The 27,170-nt window shown below is 46.7% G+C and overlaps 1 protein-coding gene across 8 annotated transcripts in view; it reads right to left on the bottom strand.

The window, feature by feature from the left end:
• Positions 1–27,170, bottom strand: part of Ttc7b (tetratricopeptide repeat domain 7B) — a 215,232-nt gene that overhangs the window by 33,076 nt on the left and 154,986 nt on the right. For 3 of the 8 annotated variants that reach the window (XM_057782135.1, XM_057782136.1, XM_057782142.1), the window contains 5 exons: positions 22,963–23,079; positions 15,723–15,820; positions 11,595–11,756; positions 9,071–9,121; positions 1,723–1,863 (listed from right to left, as the gene is read on the bottom strand). In XM_057782135.1, the coding sequence (XP_057638118.1) occupies positions 1,723–1,863; positions 9,071–9,121; positions 11,595–11,756; positions 15,723–15,820; positions 22,963–23,079 (569 nt within the window). The remainder of the gene's footprint in view (positions 1–1,722; positions 1,864–9,070; positions 9,122–11,594; positions 11,757–15,722; positions 15,821–22,962; positions 23,080–27,170) is intronic. The other 5 variants (XM_057782138.1, XM_057782139.1, XM_057782140.1 and 2 more) reach the window with 3 other exon arrangements.

Genomic DNA, 27,170 nt, shown 5'->3' with positions numbered 1-27,170 from the left:
ATGAGGACATTACTCTGAGCCACAGCAACAAAACTGAAACCTTGCTCTGAATGCAGTCTGTTGTTGAGGTCGCCACTATTCTAGAAAGAGCTATAACATTTCCTTCCCAGGAGTCATGGAGGGCCATGCAAACAGGGGCAACAGCCCTGGACAACTGAGTGGGGGCAGGGGTGCGGTGGGGTGGGATGTGATGTCAGGACTGTCTAGGTCAAACTTTCTGACATTTTGTAGTGCCCAGTTTTAAGTGTTCTAAGAAGAGCCTGGTGAGACGGTTCAGTGGGCAAAAGATCTTCCCATGCAAGCCTATGTGCTCTTTCAAAAACTAGACTTCAAGTCCATGGAAAAGACAGCTCTGACCTGTGCCAGCCCTGCATGTCCAGCCAGGCTTCCTGGTCTGGTCATTAAACAACACTCTGTCCCCTCTCTATCTTCTGAGGTCACTGTCCATATCGGTGGCTGAGCAAGATAGTATCAGACTCCTGTGCAGTGACTGGCTGCTCTGGAGAAAGCTGGGGAGTGACCCCCCCTGCTGGGTCCTGGCTGTCAGAGGCAGCCTGTCTTGACCTCTTTGGGGAGTGGGTGGAGGAGAAGGAACAATCACGCACATGCATGAATCAGCCTTCTTCTGTACTTAGAAGAATATAATTTGCTAATTTACAGCAGTTGTTATGGGTCAATTAAGGATGCTGACACAGACAATGCAGATAGGCTGGCCCCGTGGCTGGCAAACCAGGTGAATCAGCTATGCTTGCACACACACACATCTGCTAATGGGGACACACAAGGCAGGACACACAACCATCCCAGAGAATGATGGCATTAATAGAAGGACAACTTGTGGTAATGAGCACCCTTCCTAGCGAGACTTGGACTCTGAGCACGTTCCCTGGCAGTGATGAGCCCAAGAAGGGTCCACCAGGGTCATGCAGATAAAGAGGTAAAACTTGAGAGAAAGGTTACTTTTCGCAGAAATAGAAATATGCATATACACTGACAGGCATCACTTTCTTGGGAGCTTAGCCTTGTGCAGCCAGCTACTGCCATATGAAACCAGGGCATAAGGGATTATACTTCCTCACGGGTCAGTTTCCAGAATAGCGGCTGCTGCTACTGTTCCTACTCTCTGCAGGCTACCAGGCCTGTCTTTGGAGGGAAGTGGGGCCACCAAACATATTGCCCTGCCCTGGCTTCTTTAGAGGCATCTGTGCCACCAACATTTCCTATCCCATTGCTGGAGACTCAGAGAGTGGACGGTGAGATGCGCTAAAGCACTGTGTTCCTTGACCCTTGGAGATGGGTGCTATCCTAATCCTACCATGCGAACAGAGGCAGAGAGGTAGGGCAGGGCTGGATTCTTCTCTGTCACCTATAAAGACAGCATGAGGTGCAAAATACTGGCCCTCCTATAGTGCAACAAACCCCAACCTGCAAATTCCTCAGGGGTCCTCAGTCCAATTTTCTACTGAATGCCTACTCTGGGTCAACTGTAGTCACTGAGGAAGGATGAGGAGATGCAAGGTAGCTTATGGCCCCTGTACAGATACAATATCAGTTTGGTGCTTGGTCACAAAAGCTTTAAGTTCTCCTAAAGGCTGGGGGGTTCTGGGATAAACAGTTGACTGCACCTGCAGAATCCAGCAGTCTTAGGATCAGCAGCAGGTTGTGAGAAAGGATGGGTAGATGAAGAGGCCTATGGGGCCAAGGGCTAAGTAAGAGCAGTACCTGCATGGAGCCAGATCTGTGCCAGTGTCATCCAGGGATGCAACGGGCCCTGCTTGGGGGCACTGCTCTGCAGAGATGAGGCCACTTCTGATAGTGCTTGCTCCACTCTTGAGGCTGCTACGGATGTGGCATGGACAGAGCCTGTGGGAGGTTTCAAGACTATGTTAGGTGTTAAAGTGGGGGACCACAAACTATATATCTAAGCAATGACCCCCCTCCCAAACACAGACATGAGTATGAACATACACACACCCTTTCCCCAGGATGCAAGTTATTGTTCTTAAAGAAATGGGGGGGGGGGCAACCATGATGGCCTAGTACCTTAGTTTCCCCCTGTCTAGCTGACCCTTTAGTCCACACACAGGGCACATGCTATGCTAAGCACTCTCCAGGAGCTGAGTCGGGCATGTGAGTGCTGAGGCAGGAGGGGAGTGCAGCTTGACACACAACAGGGACCCAAGATTAACAAACAGCATCAGGGATGGAGTACAGCGGCACGATCCAAAGCACCCTGTTCTCAGGGCCTAACCAGCAGTAGGGAAAGGCCATGCTTGTTTCCTGGTATAGTATCTGGAGTAGACAGCTGGCCATTCTCAAGACAACCCAACTTCCTTCAAGAGATGCAACACCATGGATGGAGAATCAAACTCTATGACTTGACTAAACACCCGAGAGAGTACACGCTTGCTTTGTACACAGCATTGCCTGTTGTTAAGGCTGACACCGGAGTAGAGGAGGATGGCCTGGATGCTCGGGCTTCTAACACACACCTATTTCCTAAAACCTGCTTTCCTGAAAGGCCATTTCCTAAAACCTGTTTTCCTGAAAGGCCACTGGGCACATGTACCAGGCAAAGGCATAGGTATGGTGCATGAACCAAATATGGAATGGGGGTCTGATGACTAGAGCCCACAGCCTTAACAGGAGCTTGTGCCCCACATCTTCCCAACACTCAGTCATAGAGGCCTGGCTCAGAACTGAGAGGAAGGTTCTGTTATTTCAATTTAGAAGCACTCATATATATATAATATATATAAATATATACACAACATTATTAATTTATCACTTATCAGGAAGTTTAGCATGGAGACAAATATTACAACGTTGTTAGTGGTAACAACTATGAATTCAACATTTACAACAGTAAAAAACCATATAAAATAAATGCTCAAGATAGAAAACAATCAAGTTCACCATATACTGGGTAATACAAAATTGTGAATATAAAAAATATCTCAGTTGGGCTTTGGGATGAGCTATTACTTAGTCACATTATTATTATTATTAATTATTATTTATCATTATTATTTATGGGTTACTTCAGAGGCTTGGTAAGCTAGCATGGTGTTTCATGCCTCTAATCCCAGCACTCAAGAAGCTGAGACAGTACTGTGAGTTTAAGTATAGCCTAGGCTAAGTAGTAAGACAATCTCAAAAACCAAAAATGAGACAAAAAGGAGATGTTACAGCAACAACTGGTCATCCATATTATTTCACTGCTTCAACGAGGTAGAAAGATGGATTCTTCTAAGTGCGTTCAGATTTTTGATGGGAGTTTGGTGGGCAGAACCCAAAAATCTATGGAAGGAAAGCCATTCTACCATCCATGGATAAACCCTGACCAGACAGGCTCTGGAAGGTTCTGGAGGGACACCAGCCCCAGGAGCCCTCAAGGTTCTCCAGAGAAAGCTGCTGCCCAAGAGTAGGGAAACTGGTGACATGATGATACTTCACAGGGGAAATCCGTGAAGCCCAGCCAAGGACCTATGCTGCTTTACACAAAATATGTCTAGGGCAACTTTTCTGTGTGTGTACATGTTCATGCGTGTGTTGGTGCATATGCACATGTGTAAGTGAGTGTGCAACACCAGGGGACACCTTGTGTTTTGAGACAGAGTCTCTCACTGGCTTGGAGGTCTCTGGAAGAGGTCCTCAGAGCCCCTTCAGAGGCTAGAAAATCATGAAGCCCCCAAAGATATTTACTGGGCTTTGTCTACTGATACTGCACACTAGGAACTAAAACATGCTCAACATGTTCACTTATTTATTTAAAGATAATAATGCACTATGGCTATAGAAAAATGGTACAAACTTTGTCCCACAATCTACGGATCCCTTGCTAAAGATCTGTGGCTTTTGGAGGAGCTAATGATTTTTTTTTTTTGTCTTTTGCTCAAGAAAGGAACTACATGGTTCTTACTAAACTCCTGCCCAAATTATTTTTCTTTGCAATATCTATAACATGACAGAATTCACTAATGTTTAGTGTAATAATAATCCATGATGATGGAGATAGTGGTGCTGATGGTGTTGATGGCAGAGGTGGTGATCAGTTTTACAGAACAGCTTCCCTTTTAGGCTCCGTGGGTAGCTTTTTGCACTGTTCAAGTGACAGAATTGAGACTTGATGTGTCATGTGACTACCCAGTGCTATATAGCCAGTTGGTGGTAAAACCAGGATGCAAACATTGTCTGATTTTAATCCCAACCTCCACCTCCAGCCAATAAGGGCCCCTCTTGCAGGAAGGCTGCAGACAGCCTCCTACTGTCCCTCAGTAAAAGAAGTCTCGGGTCCTCAACTTCTACACGAGTGTCATTATCACCGTGCAGACAAGCTTCAAAGTAGATGCACTGGCCTGCCTTACTTGACTGTGTGGCTTACAGGACAGTAAGGTGTCTTCTGTTCAGGCTTTTTCAAAATCATTACAGCCCAGCCTAGGTACTGGGTAGGTGTTTGTAGAATCAATAAAAGAGTAGTGTGGACAAGCATATTTCTTTATCACATTCAGGTGAGATTGTGTGTGTTCAACGCGGTATGGCTGCAGACTCTATGACATTCAGAAGATACATGTCGGTGTGCTCCGTTCTTCCTAATAATGGTAAAAGGCTCTAACCTTCACTGCTTCCAAGGGCTTTTTCAGTGTATCCATCACATTTCTAGAGATCCAGAATTAAGGACTGATGTCATTTAGCGACTCTCTCCCTCTAATGCCACTAAACCACTGAAGAGAGGGTGATCAGGAATCTGTTTAGTTAACTCCTTGTAACATGTATCATATGGGTAGAAAGCCTTGCTCTGATGAATTATAGATATTAGGGAATTCAGAGGCTTTTAATAGCAGGTAACAAACAATAGTGGCCAAAGTACACAACAGTTAGCATCTACTGTTCTTTGCAATGACATAATAAGTAAGTCTTCCACTGGGTTAGTATGTGGAGGGACAGCTAACAGTACAGCCAAACAGCAGCCATGTTATTGTTGAGTGGAACTGAAATGGTGAGCAGGAGTCTGTGTTGTGACTTATGAGGGCACACAGTTGGAAATGCTGGTGCTCAGCCAACTGTTTTTAAGGAGCTCCTCTTTTCTCACCAAAGCAAATGCACACTGTGCGTGACCCAGGGGAAAAATGGAGCAGAGTCTTGGAAAAGGAATCCGAAGGAAGACTAAAGGACATATTTCCAACTTGAAATCCAAGACTCTGGAGAGATGTTTCCAAATTATCAGGTTCAACAGATGAGCCAGGCAACATGCCCAGCCGCTCGCATCTCTTACTTATCACACTAACTTGAGACGCGCTTATCACTGCTGGAACCCAGGGCATGCAGGGCTGTGTGCTGCAGCTGCCATGCCCTGCCAAGGAGATAAAGCTTCCCTTCCCTTAGGACACGGCGGCTGGAAAAAGCTACTGCAGGATCAGCTCAACTGGAATGTATGGAGGCAGGAGAGACTATGCCCTAAAATCTGGCTCAAGGTTTGTGAGCTCACTGATCAAATGGTCCAAAGGGATCAGATGCCTTGAAACGAGGCAACCTGCGTTTCTTTGGCCCATGCCCTAAAAGGCTGTCTGGGACACCTGAAGAAAAGGCTAAGTGCCATTTGAAGAACTGTTCTGGTTCTTAACCTAGGGTTTCTTTAGATTCTGTGGGTCCACCCTGAGATAGAGATCAGGAACAAGGGTAAAAAGACCCCAGACAGACCCAGGCTCTGAACTCCTGAGCTTTCCTATCAGAAGCCTTGCCATAAGTAGGACACTGGCAATGGCTGGCTTCAATGGCTTTTCAGCCAAAGCCTTGGCCAAGCTCCTTTGCACCTATGGAAAGAGATGCCTGCGTTGATTTCAATGTGATAACTACATATGAGGTCTTCTTAGCCACCAGAGTCCATTGTTCAAAGAGACCCTAGAGGCAACAATTTTGCTAGGTGATATTGGGAGGCTTACTTAGGTGTGGTTGCCCTGCACTTTTCACAAATCGGGGCCCAAGTGAAGGGCGTACATTTCTCTTCTGGCTCCCCTCTTTGGCTGACTGTCTGGTGGGACCGGACAAGTGGCTGTAGATGGAAGAACTCTGCAATTCCTTTGTCCTCTCGTGTCATCTCAGCATGGAGAAGGTGAAACCTTGTCTGTCTAGTGACCTAGTGCTTACCCCAGAGCTGGGAACAATGGCGTGAGAAACATCCTTTACCAAAAGAGAGACAGCAGTAGACACACAGGACACATGCTGGCCAGGATTTGGGCAGCTCTTTGCGCCCTGGCCCTGGAGGATTAACTGGGTTACGTCATATGATGAACGTGGGAGAGGGATGGAGCATGTGGCTGCCACACCCCACTCATCACCCACATTCTTTCTGCCTGCTGCTCCTGCAGCCCATCCCTGCCTTCCTCACGTCTTTTCTGGAAAGAACCCAAGCCAGCCACTCTGGTGTCTGGTGTGCAGCCATCCCTGGCTGATGGAGCTAGCGCTCATTTCCCTCTGCTCCCTAACGAGTCAGGGACTTTATTCAGGGCTGTCAGTCAAAGGATTTTATTCAGTGCCCATCACCTAGAAGCTGTGCCCCTAAACCAAAGCAGAAAGCAATCCTGTTTTTTTTTGTTTACCCTAAAGACCCTGAGTTCTTAACAGCAATCGGAATGACTGAGCATTCTGCCAGTCGGCCTACTTAAATCATTCTCATTGTAACAGGAAAAGCCTGTCTCTTAAGACAGGCTTGGAAGTGCATCGGCCCCACACTGCAGTCCACTGGCAGCTGTGGCCTTGTGTCCACACCTGCCTCCTCCACATCAGCACATTCGCAAGGGATATCCACGGCTCTCAATTTTTGGAGGAAGAAGAGATGAGAGAGGCCACTCCCATTTCACCCACCAAATCAGGCCTATTATCTGTACATCTGCTTTACATTAGAAGTTTGGTTCTCTTCCCATAGTCCCTGGGGCTTAAGATTGGCCTGCCTACCTTTTCTGAGGCAGTGACTCTCCCATTGGATTACTATACATCTTCCTTATCTGTGAACATCACCATCGCCCCTCTCTGGGACATGTCTATCAGTGTTACAGCAAGGCCAGGGCCACAGCAGCGCAGTGGACAACTGCTGCCTCCCACTGGGTTCCTCTAACAAACCTAGGCCACTGTTCCAGGCGAACTTCCATTTGACCCCGAGTGGAGAACAGACTAGGATGGCCACACCCACAGCTCCAAGATGGATCAGTTTTCCAGCCACTTAACAGGGCTCAATCAGTTAACACACAAAATGTCTTCTCCTAAGAAGGAGAAGTTCTTTCCGGGGGAAAGCTTTCGAGCAGGAGCCCAGAAGGCAGGGAGAGACAGGGCTATGTCATCTCCAGGGGGCATGCGTGGCTGAAGCAGTAGAGCCAAGACTGGTGGGCATGAAGCATGAAGGGAAGCCATTCACAAGCATGCAGGGGGATGCCGGCTGTCAGGGTGTTCCACATGGGCGGCATGATGAAACAGTACCTTCTGGAGGACTACAGCGGGCAGAAGTTTCCTCAGAGGCCACTAAGTGCCCTCTGCCTGGGGAGGCTGTTCTGAGCCTGGCATGGTTACTCATGACTGTAGCGCCACGGGGAACACCTGCCAGGTTAGGTGTTGCCCTGTCTGGACAACCACTTCTATACTGACTTGCCAATTGCTTATAATCCCATTCAGCCTTGTTTAGAGAAAGGTACCACAGAATTAAGGATAATTACGTTAAATCAATATTGACTATATATTAATATTAATTATGTTAACTTAATAATAGCAAAGAAAAGTTGTATTTGAAAAAGATTGTTTCTATCAGGTAAACTTCTCAAAAGTAGTGGGTTATCACTAATGTTTTCATACATATTTTTTTCAAGAACTCTATTAACAAGAAACAGAGGGTAAAATATGCCATTGGACTATTGATTTTCAGACTGTGATATTCACTAACGTCTGAGGGTATATCATCATCACTAGTCAGGATGGAAAGTAAAAGCCCATTTCTCTCTTGCTCGCTCTCCCTGTCTCCCGCGTTGTTTTGTTTCTCCCCCTCCTCTCCAGGGATTTACTCTCAGAGCTGCACCCTTCCCAATCAGTCATCGGAAGGTCGGAGCCAAGAGCCCCGGCAGCCTTGTTTATTTTATTATATGTTTGGAGAGGAGAATGAAACTCCATACACCTTTTCTCCCCAATAACAACTGCTAGAGCCCCTGAGAGCAGGGCCTCTGGGGTTCAGAGTGCGGGGCTACATGGAGGGAGGCCTGGCTCTCAGTTCACCCAGTCTCTTCCAGATTTGACATCTGAAGAGTCCGTTCCTTTGAGAGTCTCCACTTCCAGGGCGACATCTCCAGGCATGTGATGGGCCTTAAACTCTGGATCACGCAGGTGCATGTAATTACAGTATTATGTTTACAGTTTTACAGATGAGGAGTTTTCCTCTGCAGAACTGGCTCTTCCCAGAGACTTGGATATATTTTGTGAAAAATATTTAAGTCTTTTGTATAAATGTAACACGTATCAAATGAAGCAATAAGACTGTTGAAGGTTTTAATCTAGTCTAGTTTTTAAAAACTCAGATTTTTTTTTTTTAACTTTCTCAGAGAAGCTTGGTGTTAAAGGGGCCTGGTGGTAAAATCTTTTTGTGGTAAGCTTTAATGTAATGAAAATGCCAAAGTGCACCTGTTTCCTATTATGGATTGTTGTGTGTGTGTGTAATAGATGACACATGTTTCCATGACTACTGAGGCCAGGAGAGGGCATCAGAGCCTTTGGAGCTGATATTCCAGGCCATTGTGAGACATCTCTCCAGATCCACTGTGGAGGGCTGGGAGTCATACCCACCCCATTGTGCCAGAGGTACTTCTCACCTAACCTCCTCTGTAGTCCTCAGAGCAGCACTGCCTTGGCTAGGTTATGCCCCGGAGTCTCAGGGAGTGTGCCCCAGGTGGCAGAGCGGACAAGCAGGTGGCAGTGAGATGATCACAGCATCCCAACATTCCCCACGTTAAAAAACCACAGCACACACTCAACAGTGGGGGGAGGTGTGACTCTGGAGACCCTCACACGGTTAATAGATTGGAAGGCTACTTACTAACTGAAAAGAGGGAGGGAAAACCATGAAAGTGTGCTTCTGGAGAGTTGCCTTGGGACAACAGATCAAACCAAAAATTAAAACCAAGAAACAGAACAGTTGAAAACTCAAAATTAAAACTAAGAAAGCAAAGAAGGTTCTAATAACCTTCCAACTGTAAGTCTGGCTGGCTAGAATCAGATTCTATTTTTCTACTAACAATGACTTTTGTTTTAAAGCAAAGAAAGGCCAATCAGATGTCCCCCTTCACACTGACACGTTTGCCCTGCACATGGAAACTGACCAGTTCATGCCATGTGTTTTGTTTCCAAAGCAGGAAATTCCAAAAGGAAGGGAAAACAATGAAATCAGCAGGCTTTGGATCTCCCTACACATTAACTCTAACCCTACGTCAATCAAAGTGCAGGGCTGGGCTAGTTTTCATTGCTAGGAAAGTCAATTGGAATTCTTTACAATTAGACTAAGTATCTATTTATCAGTGGTTTTATTTCTTAAATTAACAAGCTGCATCTACAAGGAAGAAAGACTCTGGTAACAGTTGGTTACCAGCCAGGCTCTCCCTGACAATGGACAATGGCTCATGGCCTCACTCAGAATCACCACAGAGCACTGGTCAGGGCATGTCACATGTAGCAGAAAGCCCAGTGCCAGAACTTCAGAAGCAACGCAGGGCTCCCAGGAAGATAAAAACCGGCAGGGTGCAGAAGTTAGTGGGTTTGTTGTGCAAACAGTGGGCAGAGGAAACATACAGCACTATTCTAGAACCACAGGATCTCATTGAAGACAATAAACTCAACAAAAGCCAATGGAAGAGAAAAAAAGCACTTTTTTTTCCTTGAAAAATCAAAGTTAGCAATTGCCCCTAGCGCTGTATTGAGAAAATGCTACTGGGGTAGATAAAATGATAACAGTTTATAAATATCACCTTTATCTTTCATGGAATTGGGGTTGCCATGAAAGCACAGCTGAGATCTGCCTTATGCAGATGAGGGAGGTGTGAACCGGGCTCTGGCTGACCCTTTGTTCTGACCTGTATGGAGGTTTATATAACAGCACCAGGCAATAAGGAGCACACTAGACAAAGTGGCTCTGGCTGGGAGCAGCCCTGTTATGGGCTCTTATTCAGCGTGTAACAGCATTTGGAACAAAGATGAGCCTTATAAATCACAGCCGCAGATTAAATCTGCCGGCTCTGCTGGCAGGAAAGTGAACATGAAATAAATGAGTGAGGAGAGCAAGGGCAGGCTCTCCCATTGAGCACCAGATTTAGGTCCCTTTTAAGGACTTCACCAACCAGTGTGCTTCGTTTTAATATGGGGATTTTTTTTTCTTTTCTTTTCTTTCTTTCTTTCTTTTTTTTTTTTAAAGAAAAAAAAAAAAACTCACGAATCCCAGAACTTCCTAAAGTAGACCTTCAAAATTTCTGTATTACTTAAAAGCAAGATTAGGCAAAGATGCTGTTCACGACACTCTTTCATGATAGAGACCCTGCATCTTCCTCCTTTACAAGTGAAAGCCAGTTTCCAACACCATCTCTCAAGTGTGTTCTCTGACCTGCTGGCACTGGCCGCGCGGAGGAGAAGGTTCTGGGAGCAGTGCTCCAACAGCTTTCTGCTCCATGTTGACAGGCAGGCAAATGTCATCTTTAGATTATGGCTTTCACTGTTCTATGCAGTTGGAATTATTTAACTTCCAAACTGAAATGCAGACATATTTTAGGATTAAATTATTTGCAAAATATTATAGCTTGTCTTTTCTTCTGTGTGTGTGTGCCTATACATGTATGTGAGGATACACGTGTGTGTAAGTGCTTGTGTTTGTCGGGGGCAGAGATAATCTTGGTTTTCTTTTGTTTTGTGACAGGGTCTCACTAAGGAGCCCTGGCTGGCCCAGAACTTGCTCTGTAGACGAGAATGGCCTCTAGACCTGCCGGCCTCTGCCTCCCAAGAATTAAAGGTGTGCACCACACCCTTAGAGCCACCATTCCAGACGCCTACCTTGTTTTTTTAAGACATGCTCTCACACTGGTTTGGAACTTATCAAATACACTGAGCCTCAGCAATCTGCCTGTCCCTGTCTCTCCAGCAAGGGGATTACAGATGCACCGTGTCGTGCCCTGCATCTAGGTGGATGCTGGGAACCACATTTAGGTCTTCTTGCTTGTGCCTCAAGTACTTTGTCAACAGTGCCATCTCCTCAGGCCTTGACTTTGCTTTCATACCTTTATGCCTGCTCCAGGAAAGCACAGAGGACCCAGGAACGCAAAGGGACACTCTGGAAAAGCATCACTTGTTTTGCTTGGGACCCCATCTCCTTTTCTTTTCCGGGGAGGTTGGAGTGTGGTCAGTATCTGCAGTCTTAGTTTTCCTTCTGTTCCCAACAGTTTTGGATTTTCAAATGGGCAAGATCTTTCCCTGACACATTTGATAGGGTTCCCTAGCCAGCTTATCAGTTGGAAGATTATCAGGAAACAACACACCAGGCAAATGAAGGGCATCTAAGAAGAAAGGAAAACCGTGTTTACAGGGTGAAGGCTCCCGGTGGGGACCTGGGTCACTGAATGAATGAGCAGCAGGGAGCCACACAAAGATGTCAGGTTTGGGATGAGAATGAAGAGGAGAAGACACAAACAGGTGGAGAGGAGACTTGGTTCTTGAGAGAGAAGAGGAGGAGGAGGAGTCTGACACTAAAAAGTGAAAGAGAAAAAAAATGAAAGCAAAAAAGAAACCTTTAGAAACACAAAGAAAAAATAAACTAGGTTTTAATATACTCACATAAGCTGCAAAGAAAATGAGGTCATGTAATACAGTCATCCCCCTACTTGAACAGGACACAAGTGCTTTTCGAAGAAAACAAATCTGTTTTTCACTGGCTATTTAACTGCTCTGCAACATCACGGAACAAAAATAACTCTGATTTACCTGGGCACGGATTCAGCAGTGATCCACTGAAAATGACCCGTCTTTCACCTACAGCGTACAGGACCTTCTGCATGACAATCTTCTCCATTTAACCATCCACAGATTGGGTTTTCTAAGAAGCACTTATATGATGTTCATTTGAAAACTCAAATTTCCCAAGGTGCAGTGGGCTTAATGCAATGACATGTCATGGTCCCAGTCTTGGTGACAATGGAATGTTAAGCTTTTTGGGTGGTCTCTTGTGTTCAATGATTGGCCCTTAGGAAAGGAAGCTTATACTGCAGCCCTCAGCCCTGACCGGGGGTGGGGTGATACGGGGTGCCACAAAGATCACCACAGCTGCAATCACAAACCTTCCTAAACAAAATGCATCAGAATTTCAGATTAAAAACTATTTTGCTTTGGATAGATGTTGGTAATATCTACCAATGATTAAAGATAACTTTATGATTAAATGATTAAAAACCCCATGCCCCATATCCTATTTCAAAGGCAAAAGAAAGCAAAATATTTTCCCCTCTTTAGTTCAGAACTTTTTCCAAAGAAAAGACAATGCCTCAGGGCTTCAAAACTGCCACTACATCAATTCCTCCCTTTTGCTGGCTGGGCCTACCAATGGGGAAGAGAATTCAGAGGACAACAGAAGGAACTCCATGCTCTGTAACTGGGCTGTTGGAGGACTTCTCTGCTCAGTAAAACTGAACTCCACTCTGCACTGTGCTGGATGTGGCTAGGCCAGGGCTTACGTATGTGGCGATCTGCACACTGATAATTTCAGAGGTGAAAAACCCTATTTCTGTTCATCAAAACCTTCTGGAATTATGAAGCCTGAGTCTAAGAATGTATAATCATGGTTTATGGCTTATACTTTAAAAGTTCTTTTATGTATGATCCATGTATAACTTAGTGATGGAATTCATTATACTGGTATCTGTAATCTGGTACATTAAATTCTAGAGAAAAACAAAATGTAGACCAATATGGTCTATGGCTTCTCAAGGGAGTCTGTGTATGATGGGGGCTTCTGCTCTGTGCCCCAGAGTGGCAGGATCAAGACAATGGAAGACTGCTATTGCTTTAGCCATGGCCTCTTTCTGATGTCAGCACTGTGTGATTTTGCTTGAGTCAGATGCCCTGGGATTGGAAAACTAGGCATTGGGCATGGACTGAAAATACTGCCACCTGCCAGCTTGGTTTCCCCAGACAAAATCTGATCTTAAAGCCACTCCGGTTAGACTAAGGCCACACTGACCTTCCAGTTTTCTTTTCTCTGTAGCCCTTCTTTACCGAACAAGCAAAGCTGCAGTGGAGGCTCAAAATTAGATAGCCTCCGCCCGCACAAGAGCCAAAATTAGATAGCCTCCGCCCTCACAAGAGCCAAAAACTCAGGCAAAGGAAGGAAAATACCCGAGATAGAATCCAGAGTGTAAAACATGGGGTCATAGAGCACTTCAGAGTTCTGAAACAGAGCAAGGACACTGTCTGGGGATGCTCTGGGAGGAGAGGAACACCAGGTCTGTGGAGCACACCCAGCGGTGGCTGCTCCTGTTAGGGGGAGATAATGTGCATGCGTATTCAGAAGGGGAGCCGGATGACTCCTAGAGATGCTGCTGTCAGGAAGTGTGACAGAGGTACGTCATGGGAACCACCATGGAAACCAAGCCTCCCCATGACACACTTGGAGCAGAACTGCAAGTCCTGTTTCCTCTTGAAATAAATAACAATGAGAGGAACAGATAAAGTCTACGGGCAGCTGAGGTAAACAGACCGTCCATAAAGGGACCTGACTAAGGTAACTGTGCTGCCAGGCGCCTCACAAGGAAACAAACTAAAGAAAATTGGCTTTTGCCAATCAATTAGCCCTTCCAGATGAACCTTCCTAATCTTTCCAACCTACACTCTCGGTTCAGTGTTTTTATGCTCAATGGCAGGACTTCCCCTGAGAAGGCCTCTTAGCTCTCTGATCCTGGTCTACTGGTTAGATGATGCCCTGTGTAAAGAGCACTGACCCGCAGCTGGTCAGACAAGAGGGGTCTTGGAGGTTCATTTCTGTTCATTTACAAGATAGTACTGGCCTGTGTCTGGGAAGGAGTGGTCTCCACTGCTGTTGGGTAGGGACACACAGGAACCAGAAGCCAAACTCCAGATATTTGGATTTCCTTGGAATAAGGGACCTTTCCGAGGGATCAGCCACATGAGTGGCACCAAGGCAGAGAAGGGAGAAGGAATCATGGGCCATTACAGCAGCGAGGGCCACACAGCCCACTAGGACAACACGGTACCTGTAGAAGGCACTCCGGAGAGCCCCAGCAAGATGCTCCCAGGAGCAGAGGACAGCAAGAAAAGGGCCTTATTCATTTTCTGTGGCTCTCTGCTACTGATGAACAGCATTCCAGTCTTGGAACATGAAGAGAAATTAAGATCCAGGCCAGCTGAAAGGGAAGAGGCCCGAGGGGACGACAACCCTCAGTAGCCACAGCCGCTCTCTGGAATCAGCTTGAATTTCAGGAGTGGCCATAGTAAGTGTCCCTGGCTTTCCTCTCTCCTTGTTCCAGTCTCTTGTCATTTTGACTAGAGCTGGCAGTCTGACCTTTCCTTTCTACAAGGGCCTTAAGGGATGACTGTACCCACAAGGCAGGGCTTTGCCTTGAAGTCTGAGTCCACCCTCAAATGCTGACCAACCTGGGGTGGGTTACTCCAGGAGCTGCCGGTAAACAGTACTTGCTCTATCAGGTCACAATTGTGCCATTCCTTGTGCCCAGCAATCATTACAACAAGGCCAGGACCTTCGGATGAAATTTCTTAGGCTGACTTTGAATCTGGAGCCTTGGTAGGAATGAGTCAGCAAAAGCTATAAGATGGGTTCTGTGGGTACCACTTGGGCTCATTCCACCCACCTAGGGTTGGAATTGCTGGGTATCAGGAGCTGGGATGTGGCACATGGACGGGAAAGAGACCCTGAGGCTTCTGTGAAGTTATCCCATAAAAGATGAAGCGATCCACATAGGGATTAAGGTTGCAGTGTCCCTTGTTGGGTGTTGAGGGGAGAAGTGGCAAAAGCTGGCTCTAATGGTGTTCTAGAATTACCACTAAGGCTCAAAACTGAGTGAATTTCATTATGTTTTGTGGGTCTATGGAGTCCCCAGATTGTCAGTGACTGCTACTGGGACTGCCTGTTTGCAGCTATGCAGATTAGGGAGGTGTGCTCACTTCCCTGCACTCAGGGAGCTGTGGGCACATGAACATGGAGCACACTACCCCCAGAGGTCTTTACCAGCCAAGTCGGAACATTTGCTCAGAGGCAGTAAGTGCTATGGGCCACCCTGTGGGGACAGCTGAATTAGCAGCCCAGAGGCCCTGCTACCCAACAGGTCCTCCTGCTGGAAGCTTGTGTGTTTATGTAGGCATCTGACCAGGCTCCATTAGACAGAGCAGAGAGAAGACCTGATGTGCACGGACACCACCCAACAGTAGTTTCAAAGTTTAAGTTCTCAGAGCAAGGGGAAACAGATTTAAGAGTCGATCTGGGCTAATATTCCTTTCCTGACTGGAAAATGAGATTGCAGAAGTTCGCCTCAGTTTAGTGTGCAGCTATGTGCCTGAGGCCTCTTCCCACACTCTTCCCCCCACCTCTCTTACCCCCACCCTACCCTGGGGCCTGACAGTCTCAGATGCTCAACTGGCTCCCACCTTCTGCTCTTGATCCCACCCCTCTGGCCTTTGGTTCTCACCTGTCTCGGGATCGCTGAAGTCTGGCAATGTGATTGTATTAAGCTGTCGTCTGTCAGCGATGGTTCTATCTAAGAGGCTGCTCCCACGTCCAGAGTCACTGCAAAACACACTGTAAATGTCAGTCACCCAAAAGACCAAGATCAAACTGGCAGAGAAAGCTGAAGCCCAGGGGTAGGTAGCTACGTGTGTCTGGATGCTCCTCACATCCTTCCACACTTGGAGGGATTCTGTACCCTCGGCTTCAGTGTTGCGTATCACAGACACAGCTCCAGTGATGCCCACAGAGCCTTGCTGCTTTTATTCTTATGTCATATGAGATATGAGAGAAGACCAGGCTAGTGAGATGGCTCAGCGAGGAAAGTGCTTGCTGCTCAAGCCTCACGCTCTGAGTTTGATCCCCGGGACCAAGGACGGAAGGAGAGAACAGACTCCTATACACTGCCTTCTGATGAGTCTGCACACCTGCACGCATGTACATCTTACATCAAAGAAAGACAGAGAGAAAGACAAGAAAGAAGGGGAAGGAAGGAGGGAGGAAGGCAGGGAGAAAAGAAGCAAGGGAGGAAAGGAGGGAGGGAAAAGAGAGGAGAGGGGAGGAGAGGGAAATTCTTTCAGTTAGCTTCTTTGTCCTCTTGACAGGGAGAGAGTGGCTGGCATTCTATGCCGTGACACTTCGGAATAAATTTACCCAGCTCCTAACGCACTACCTTCCAAGATGTCTTTCCCAACTGCACTAGAGCTCTGGACTCTGTGGCATGAGAGAATTTACCCAGAACATTTTCAAAATGTTCATTTCAAGGCCCCATCCAGACCAAGGATATTAAAAATCCTTAGGACAACTGTGATTTCTCAAAACTCTTCTAGCTCCCGGGGCTGCTGCACCCGAGGCTTCCTGGTTCCCAGTGTGATTGTCACGAACTTGAGTGTGTCTCCAGACCAATCTGAAAGCCCTTACACGGAAAATATTCCTACTTAATACACGAGGAAAGGCAGTGTGAGGTGCTTCAGCGAGCCGGTCACAGCAGAACCGGGGTCCTCTGGCTTTCCCGAGCTTACAAGGCTGGCCAGAAGGGACTTGGGGAAAACAAAGCAGGGATTTGGTGCCTGCCTCCACACAGCCACCCTACCAGCTTCCATCTTTCTGACCCCCATTTCTCCAGTTCTGACTACAAATCAGGCTTGGCATCCCTCGCTAGCACTGCCACAGGGAAGCCGCCACAGACGGAACGGGGATGAGGCAGTTAAAGGACTTCAGCCCAAACAAGTCTAAGATACAATATATGAAGTAGGTAGAAATTATTACTCTTTTTTCCTATCATGCTAGCATCTGGAGCACTAGGAGTGAATTTTTTTTCTGTTAAGACATTTGAAATCTACAATAAAGGAACAGTTTCCTTCCTGTGCACAGCTGCTGCTGCTGCTCAGAAGCAGCAAACAAGATTCATTATGAACCTTAACACAGTTCACAGGCTGCAATTTCCGCGTCCAGAGATGTAGTCAGAGAAACAGGAAGCCGAGGAAACTTCCCTCACTGCAGACTGCCAGCCTGCATTTACTACATCATCCACACAGGCTTGCTGGAAGCTGCACTATTCATTATTTCCACACTGGGAGACAAGAAGTCTCTCTTAGCGAAAGACAATGCAAAAGCCTGAGCAGACAACCGTAAAAAATGGATGGACTGCTTCTAACACTGGTCTGTTCGTGTGGCGTTTTCAATATAAACAACCACAAAGGGTTAATGATCTGAATACAGCAACGGCTCCTCATTCGGGAAGCTTTCAGAAGGCTTTGCCTCAATATGTAATGGATTCTGGAACACATGAGGCATGCATGGTGCAAAGAAAGGGCCTACCTGGGCATCCAGTGGCTACACGGGGTGTGTGAGGGGATGGGGGCTGGGTGCTGTAGCCACAGCGCTGCAGGATTCCACCTTGCCAAGTTTCAGATCATGAGCTCGGCTGCCATGTACGATGCTTTGGAAGGACCCAAAAGCTGGGGTCCTGGAGCCCAAATAGCGATCTGGGCTCTTATCCTGTGTCTGTCACAAATGAGTCATCACTTTGGGCAAGGCCACTGTACCTCAGTGACTTCCCTGGCTGGATCATGTAAGGAAAGATTATCTTCCTACACTGAATGGCATAAAGGTGGAAATTGTGTGCAGATGGAACATTCTGGAGAGTTATAACTTCCAGGTCCATGCCAAGGGTCAGAAACCTATCTCCTTATAAACACTGCCTGGGTTACTATGTCTGGTGAGTTTCCAGAGATGGCTTACCCCTGGCCTGCTGGTGCAACTATGGAAGGTGGAGGAAGTTATCGGCTTCCTACTTAAAACATCAGAAATTCCAGTTACAACCATAGTCACTGACAATGATGTGAGGCCATGTACTTGCATTGGCAGAACAACGACACTTGGGATATCTCTCAGTCTGTCTTCCATTGCGCCCTCAAAAACTGTACACATGCAGCTAAGCATCATTAAAATTGAGATACTTTTACTTCCAACTGAGTGTTTTCTTTCTAGATGTGTCCCTCAATCACTTCCCTTTCTCCCTTCGGGACTCTGTTTGGGCACTTCTCACGAACCACTTATCACTTCTCCCTCACTTCTAAGCCTGGCACTCGGGCTGCCAGGAACACCTCCCAGGAAATGAGATGGCAGAAAACCACTCCTGGTTAGGGGTGCTAAGAGGTAGTTTCGGGAGAGAAAATCAGAAGGCTCTCCAAGTCCGCGGTGTATAAACTGGAAAAGTCTACGCATACATATGTAATAGTAATTCCAGGGAATTCAGAGTAGTAAACAGTGCTTCGAACTGGAACTTTTAAGTTTCTCTTAGAAACCCTTCCCGTCTTCCACAGCTGCAGAGAGGTTAAACAGGAGGTGGTGGATCAGGAGTCAGAACCATGGAGTTCCCGTGACAGTCTTGCCTCTTTCCAGCTCCTGGAAAAGTGTGTAACAAACAATATATTCTGCATCTAAGAGACTCTGCAGATAGAAACCCATAGCAGGGGCGGAAAGGAGAGGCTTCAGTCTTGCTTTGGTTCGGTGTTCCCTTTCCTTCCTTCTGGACTGGTGATGTGTATCCTGTGTCATTATATGTGGGAAGCATGTCATCTGCTTTTTGATTTGGATTTTACAGGGGGTTATAGTTAAAGAGAGTTCTTTGAGTCTCAGAAGACTTTGAATTTTGGATTTTTAAATGGTGTTGAGACTGTAATAGACTATGGGACTTTTGAAGTTGAACTTTATTTATTTATTTATTTATTTATTTATTTATTTATTTATTTTTTGCCTTATGATATAGGCTATAGGCCTATAGGAGCCAGGGAGTGGAATGTGCTGGTCTAAATCAGAATGGCTCCCATAGGCTCACAGAATTGAATGCTTGGTCATTAGGGAGTGGCACCACTTGAGAGGGATCAGAAGGTGTGGCCTTGTTGTAGGAGGGGGGGTGGGCTCTGGGGTTTCAAAAGCCCAAGGGAGGTAGAGGAGTCTCTCTCTTCCTGCTGCTGTGGATCCAGATGCAGAACTCTCAGTTACTTCTCCAGCCCCACATCTGCCTGCATGTCTCCATGCTTCTCACCATGACCATCGACAAAACCTCTGAAACTGCAAGCCAACCCCAAATAAATGTTTTCCTTTATAAGAGTTGCTGTGGTCATGGTGGATCTTCACAACAACAGATACTGCTTCTCTCTGCTTTTTGGGTCTGGGTCACGATGATCACATAGGCTCTCAGTGTTTCTGAGCTGCACTTTTTGCAACAGTAAAATGAGCCCAATGCCACATGGCATTTGCCCATGTGATTCAGCTTTTCACAGAATGAGAGCATGTTCTGAAAAACAAAAAAGCCCTACCAAAATGCTGATGGTTATTAGTGGGGCTGCAGTCAGGAAAACATGCATCTGTATGTGTCAGCTTTTAACCTATTTCTTGGTAAATGATTGAAATAGGAGTTAAGAAGGAAGCAAGCTTCTTCCTACTACGAAGATGTCAACATATGGCCATGATAGGGAGAGCTCAGGTGGCAATAATCAGATGGGGAGGAGAACTGGTTGTCATCAGCAGAGGCAGCCTGCTGTCCTGGAGGGAGCTTTGCTGTCAGACGGCCTTGGGTTTGATGATAGCTCTGTGTATAATTAAGCTGGAAAACTTGGGCCTGTTACACAGTCTCCTTAGCTTCCATTGTTTCCTCTGAAGTAGGAAACAGTAGCTATCTTGCAGGGTGATGCAGGGACTGGAGGCAGCACATAAATGGCACAGGGAAATCCTCGGTGAAAGTAATTACTACTACCCCTGGCGAAGTGCTGTGGTTCAGAATGCTGAGAGGATGGGGACCTTTCTGGTGAGATTCTGCTCAGAATCAGGCTGTTTTGAGTGGCTAAGTCATTATAGAGAATTGAGGGGGCTTTATTCTTTGCTAAGGGAGAGAAAACAAAACCCGAGACATATCCCCATCCTAAATGCAGGAAATATTTCAGACCCAGAACGGGAGAATCTGGGTTCCTGAAGTGGCAGCACGTCGAACACATGCTGGGGAGAATGTCCACCCACTTGGCTCCGAGCAGGAGCTGCGTCCTACAACGGCAGGTGAAGCACTCTTGGTACACGCTGTCCAAGACTCAGCTCAGCAGTCAGCTTCTATTATGATTTTCCTCAAGCCAAAAGAAAGACGGAAAGAGCTGCTGAGAACACAGTCAAGGGCTTTTTCAATTTGGCCACTCCTCCACCTCCTCTTAGTGTCCCCGAAGGCCTGTGCTGAGCCTCTGGAAGGATATGCAAGGACCTGGGGAAGACTGGGAAACCCAGACAGGTGGAGCAAAGGCAGAGGCAAGGGCAGTGGAGTCAGGCAGTTGGCACAGACTCACTTCCTTTGGACAGAAACCAGCGGTTTCCTGTAAAAATCTTTCTGCTTAGTTTTCAGCTTATTTATTTTTAGGAAAGGCTGTTTCTCACACACTTCTTATCACGATCCTGCCTTGTGCTAACGTCCATGCCACCTAAAGACAGCCTGGAGGCTGTTGGTCCTATGCTGCTGTATCGGGGGCTTTGAAGTGTGCAGACGCTTGGAGAGCAAGCCCTCTTTCTGCAAGCTGCACTCCTTAGCCAGGGGCACTTCTCACCCCAGCTGCCCAAGCATGCTGAAATCTGTGCAATGGTAAGGGCTGCTGAGAAACATTTACGTCCCAAGAAAATAAAGTTGAGACGAACACTAAACGGCTGCTCTGTCTCCACCTCAGGCCCAAGGCTTTGGAAGAGGTCATCTCCACCCTAGGGCAGGAACGCCTTGCTCTGGCCCTGAGAGATCTTTCAAGGAAAGAAGAGTACGGACACAGCCCAGGCATTTGGTTAGGTATTTTTAAAGGCTTTCCAATTCTGCTATTTTTTTCCTCTGCACATTCAATATTCTCGGTTGCTAAGTGGGAGGAAATGTGGGGAGGTGGGAGAGGTGTGGAGAACTGGGGGAAATTGGCAAAGAGAAAGCTGATGGTTTATTTTCTCCTTTCTAAAGGAGGTGCAGGCAAAGGATGGGCTCCACACGGAGGCAACCAGCTGAGGTAGTGTCTGCTGTAGGCTGGGTATAGGACAAAGATGCTCCAATCTTGATGGCTAGGCTACTCTAGAACTCATTCAGCAGTCTAGTCTGGTCCTGGACTCTCAGCAATCCCCCTGCCTTGGCTTCTCAGAGTTGGAATTACAGTGTGAGCCACCAAAACCTGTCTACCTGAAAAAAACTTTTGTTAAAAAAAAAAATCAAAGTTACCATTTCCCACTGACACAGTTACTTACAGTCAGCCCTTCCTCTCTGTAGGTCTCTGTAGACCTCGACAACTAGCCTATTTGTCTGCCTCCTATACTCCTGTATCATTGAATGACACCTTGTCTGCCTCCTGACTCTTTAGGGCATACTATAAGTCATCCATACACCTTGCCATGAACTTGAGAATTATCAAGTATTTGCGTTATGGGCAGTCACTTGAATCATCAGGTAACTCTTTGCTAAATTCCTCTGGCAATGTATCCCAGACTTGGGGTAACTGGGCTACGGGGTGTTTGCTGCTGGGGTTGCCTGGCGGTTTCTCCCCACATCTGCTGGCACAAAAGGTAGCATCTTTAAGCACCTGTTAACTTAGGTACTACACAGCTCTGAGCGGTAGAAGTTAACCTGTAGAAACTATTATGACAAATTTATCTATGGGGTATACAATTGATTTCTACCCTGTGGAAAAGACAGTCCCACAATACATATTCCATCATCTTATAGGACGCTATGTTTTTTGTAAATATGTATATTTGTAAATTCATTTCAGCATTTCTGTCTATGCACATATTCAAATTCTTCTTTGAATGGATCTTAACTTGTACTAGCTCCTTCACATATGAGTAAAGTTAATAAAATCTTTAATGCATGTTTATTTTATATTTGTATGAATCATAATTTTAACTTCTTCAAAATTATTTTTAACTGTGTTCACAGTGACTTCCCGTCTTAACAGGATGCTGTCTGCTGTTGACACAGACCCTTTAAATATTATAGGAAATGTTTGGAGTGTGTCACTGATCAATCTATACATCAGTTTCTAAAGAGATGGCAATTATCACAGGCGGGAGAGAAAAAGCTTTTGTGAATGACTTTTACGAGTCATCCATGGTTATTATGGGGTGGGAGTGGGAAGGACAGAGGGACAAATGAAACCCATGATTTAGAGGCTCCAACAACCATGGAGAAGCATGAAGCTCCATGTGGTGGTTGAGAGAAAATGGCCCCCACAGGTCCACAGGGAGTGGCACTATTAGGAGGTGTGGCCTTGCTGATGTGCGGCCTTGTTGGAGGAAGTGTGCCACTGGGGTGGGCTGTGAGGTCTCGGATGCTCAAGCCAGACCTAGTCGCTCAGTCTCTCTTCCTGCGCCTGATTCAGAGGTAGCACTCTCGGCTCCATTACCAGGTCTGCCTGCACGCCACCACGCTTCCTGCCGTGACAACAATGGACTAAACCTCTGAGCTGTAAGCCAGCCCCATTAAACGTTTTCCTTTATAAGAGTTGCCATGGCCATGGTGTCTCTTCACAGCAACAGAACCCTCACTAAGACTTCATCATTATTATCGACCACTGTGGAGACTGGTGTACAGGGGAGTGACAGAGTTAATGCCAGATAAATGCCCAGAGGAGATGGCTCTGATTTGCAGATATCCATGCAAACATGACACAAAACAGGCAGCGCTGGTCTCTGACCTGGGATTGGTGAGGTTGTAGCAGGATTTCCATATCTGTAACATGTGCTTACAGGTGAGCAGCGCCTCATCTGGGCCCCGGCAGAGTGACTCCAACTTCACTTTGGAAAACAGTAGTCTACAGTGAGAGAGAAGAGAAGACACACAGCTAAGCCAGAGGCCTACCTCTCAAATCACATGAGGAGTGGGCTCATCCTAGAGCAGGGGGCAACTGTATACATTTTAATTTTTATTGAAAATAGACTTTTTCTCATACAATATATTCTGATCACAGTTTCCCCTCCTCCAGCTCTTCCCAGCTCCCACCCACCCAAATCCACTTCCTTTTTCTTTCTCATTAGAAAACAAAAAGGTATATAAAATAATAACAACAAAATAAAACAAAACAAACCAGAATAGAGAGAACAAACAAACAAATGGAAAAAAGAGACAAAGTACAAGAAACATATATAGATGCAGAGACACATACTACCGCACACACTGAAATCCCATTAAATGTACAAAATTGGAAACCATAATATATAAGCAAAATACGTATAAAAATGCCCAAAGTAATAGGAGACAAAAATCTTTTAAAGATACAATTGAGCCGGGCAGTGGTGGCACACGCCTTTAATCCCGGCACTCGGGAGGCAGAGGCAGGCGGATCTCTGGGAGTTCGAGGCCAGCCTGGTCTACAAGAGCTAGTTCTGGGACAGGCACCAAAGCTACAGAGAGACCCTGTCTCGAAAAACCAAACCCCCCCCCCAAAAAAAAGATACAATTGAGTTAATTTTGTGTTGGCCGTCTACTGTTGGGCACGGAGCCTGCCCTTAAGTGTGGTTTATACACAGACAGACTTCCTTGGAGACACTAATTTTCCCTTTGTGAGTGGTTCTCAACTGGGCATAGTTCATGGGTTAGGCATCAGGCTGTGTCCATGTCCCCTTCAGCATCAGGACCCCATGTAGCTCAGGCCTGTGTAGGCCCTGAACTGCACTCGTTTTAGAATGGGCCATCCAGCACCTGCAGGGTCTAGGGGAGGTAGTGGCTGCAGAGTCAGGGACTCTTAAACTCGCTGCTCAACCTGTGGCTTTGTGAAGGTCTCACCATGGAGGCACAAGCAAGCACAGGGTGACAAAGTGTGTGGGGAGGTTAAAAGCACTGGAGTGGCCAATTTTATCCAGAACATAGAGATTTTATTAAAAGCATGCTTTTTAGAACTGATCCAATTTATTTATGAAACTTCAGAAATTCATTAAAAGTGAACCTTGGTTTATTTATAAGATTACACAGGAGATATGACTCAGTTGATATAAATATCTGCAGAGAGCCCTCCAGGAGAATGCTCAGCCTCTCGGAGGCTTTGAAAGCTTACATAGCTGGGCATGGTAATCCATGCGTGTAATCCCAGCATGCAGAAAACTGAGGCAGGGGGATTACTGTTAGCTTCTATACACTGAATTGCAGGTAAATCTGAGCTATGGAATACCCTGTTTTTAAAAAAAGGCTTCCTGAAGTCACATAGGCAAGAGGACCATGGTACAGGCTTCCTCTTGTGTCCTGCCTAGCCCGGCTAATTAGTGCGATTCTTCTGGACTTTGAGTCCCTTCACAATCATGAAGGCATCTCCTTATTCCTGACGTCACCCATGGCTTCAGCCTCCATCTAGTGTGCTAAGCTGAGGATTTCCCTTCTTTAGACCCTCAGACATAGCCTCCTCCACACTTCTCTCCGCAGACATCAGACCATGACTGCAGACCACAGCTCCCGATCTCCGGACGCTCACCACTGTCCTGGAAGAGGCTCCAGCACAGACAGACTTTCCCTGCTCCTCCTCCAGCTCTCAGAAACCTTCTTTAGACTTGTCTGATGTTTGCACTTAGTCCCAGCTAGAGAAACAGCCAGCACTCCTTGTCACCCCCAACAGTGGGTCACACTCTCTTTGCTAACCCTTCGAAGCACTCACGGCACTACCCAGCCATGTGCCACACACCCTTCGCTTCCCTGGAGCTGACCGGCTGCTGCGTCTCGCTCAGCTGTGCGTGCTGGATCCTGGATCCTAACCCCTGGCACTTACCCGCTCTCTGGTTTTTCTACAGTTCAGCTAAATTGGCCTTATCACATAAGTCTTTTTTACTTATCTTCTTTACTTGGCACACACTATAGTAGCTGCAGTTTGCTAACAGACAGGAGGTGACAGCTGCAGACTGCTAAGGCCTCCTATGTGCCGGGCCTACATGTGGCACTTACAGACATGGGTATTGTCATCTCTGTAATCACCTTTCTAGGTAGGTAGTAGTTATTTTGACCCAACAAATGGGACCATTTGAGGTGATTTTCTATGTGAGTCTTCACTCCCCTATCTGCGAACTCCCCCTCCACTGCCTGCGACTGCGCTCTGCTTGTTGGGCCTTGCATCACATCTGCTCACCATGGGCCTCTGCAGCCCATGGGAGATCACGCACTTCAAGTGGTATAAATGTGATACAGGAGAGTTCTTCAGCCATTGTGATATAATATCCACCTTCATGGTAACCAGAGCAGTGAAGTCCCTGCTGGTGAAAGATGGGACAGGGGCAGCCTTCCCCCAGCACCACCAAATTCGGCTCTGCCACGCTCTCCCACCAGAGCACAGAGAGCCTGGGGGTGCTTGTTGGTGGCTCCCAGGGAAGGGTTAGGTCTCAAGCTTCCTCCTCAAGTCTTGGTTTGCAGTACAGAACCTGGGCTGAGACAGCCATGGGCCAGGTGATGAGAAGGTTGTGGTCCCTGACCTATAGCAGTGGGCACAAAGAGGAAGGCCAGATGCAAGCACGGGGCTTGGCTTTGATCCATGACATCTGAAGAGATGAAAATTCCCTTGAAACTTACTAGGTCCACCTATAGACTAGCAGCCATTCAGGGAGTCTCAAGAGTTTTTAAGAAGAACCAAAAGCTAACTCCTGCTGAAGCTTCACGAGTTGAGAATGTGCCAGCAGCAACTTCTACCCAGATCCAACATGTTAGGAGGAAAGGAGCAGCTTCTGACTGGTCCCCTCAGTCTCCAGCGGAGACCATGTGGAGGCCCATGGGATCTTCTAAGTGAGGGTGACTGCCGAGCATGGTGACCAGGAGAGAGTTCTCCTAGGACTGTGAAGTCTACTGTAGGTGGCTGGGTTCTTGGGTAGGGTCTTACAGCTTGGCCAGGTACATAAAAAGGTCTGGGAGTAGGTGAGGATATTTCCTTGTTCAGCACCAATTAGCCATGACTCCTTCTACTGTCCCCAAGTACAAATGCCAGAGTGCATCTTGCAGCCTTGGCTTGAGGGAACACTTCTGTGAAGGTTTCCTGGCTGGGAAAAGAACTTCTAATTAACATGAAATAACAGCTTTCAAACACTTGACTCAGGATATGGAGCTGAAAAGGTGTGGGCTGGATTTAAGAGAACTAGACAGGAAGAACAATAACGGAACTGTAACACACGTGACGAGAAAGGCACGGGGAGGGAGGGAAGGGAACAGCATGAAAGAACGTGGCAGAGGGAAGAGCCAGGGAGCCAAGGACACAGGCAGCTAGCCCGTGCACAGGCCTGTGAGCACACGGGCTGGCTATGAACACACAGGAAGAGCAGGGAGGGAGAGATGACACTGCCTCTTCACCCTCTTCCTGAACTCCAGTGGCTTTGTAAGGCAGAAAAGAGTGTTGAACACAGAACCTGTGCTTGTCATCTCTCCAGAAACCTGCTTGAACGTCTTAAGGCTGCTGAAAACATCTGGCGGGAAGCAAGCAATGCTGGCACAGAAACACAGACTACACAATGCCTAGCTTTAGTTTGATGCTGCTAAATCCAAAGATATTATAAATTCAATTCATCATGGAAATCCCAAGGCAAGGAAAACAAAACAAGTGACAAAACAGCTTAGGACAAACCAGTGTTGGAGAGAGTACACGCCTGTTCGCCCGAGGCAGTAAGCACAAGAGGGGAACACGGGTAAGAACAGGCAGGCCATGTCATCAAGAACAGCCATGACTTAACATCAGAAGTCACAGAAGAGCCGGGAGGTGGTGCCACACACCTTTAATCCCAGGCGGATCTCTGTGAGTTCAAGGCCAGCCTGGTCTACAAGAGCTAGTTCCAAGACAGGAACCAAAAAAGCTACGGAGAAACCCTGTCTCGAAAAATCAAAAAAAAAAAAAAAAAAAAAAGAAGTCACAGACTTCCTAGATTTGGTTCAAAGTTCAATAATCTT

The sequence above is a fragment of the Chionomys nivalis genome, chromosome 10, assembly GCF_950005125.1.
Source record: "Chionomys nivalis chromosome 10, mChiNiv1.1, whole genome shotgun sequence".
In the NCBI taxonomy this organism is placed as follows: domain Eukaryota; kingdom Metazoa; phylum Chordata; class Mammalia; order Rodentia; family Cricetidae; genus Chionomys; species Chionomys nivalis.
Note: the sequence above shows the minus strand (reverse complement) of the source record. Positions and strands in the feature narration are given on the sequence as shown.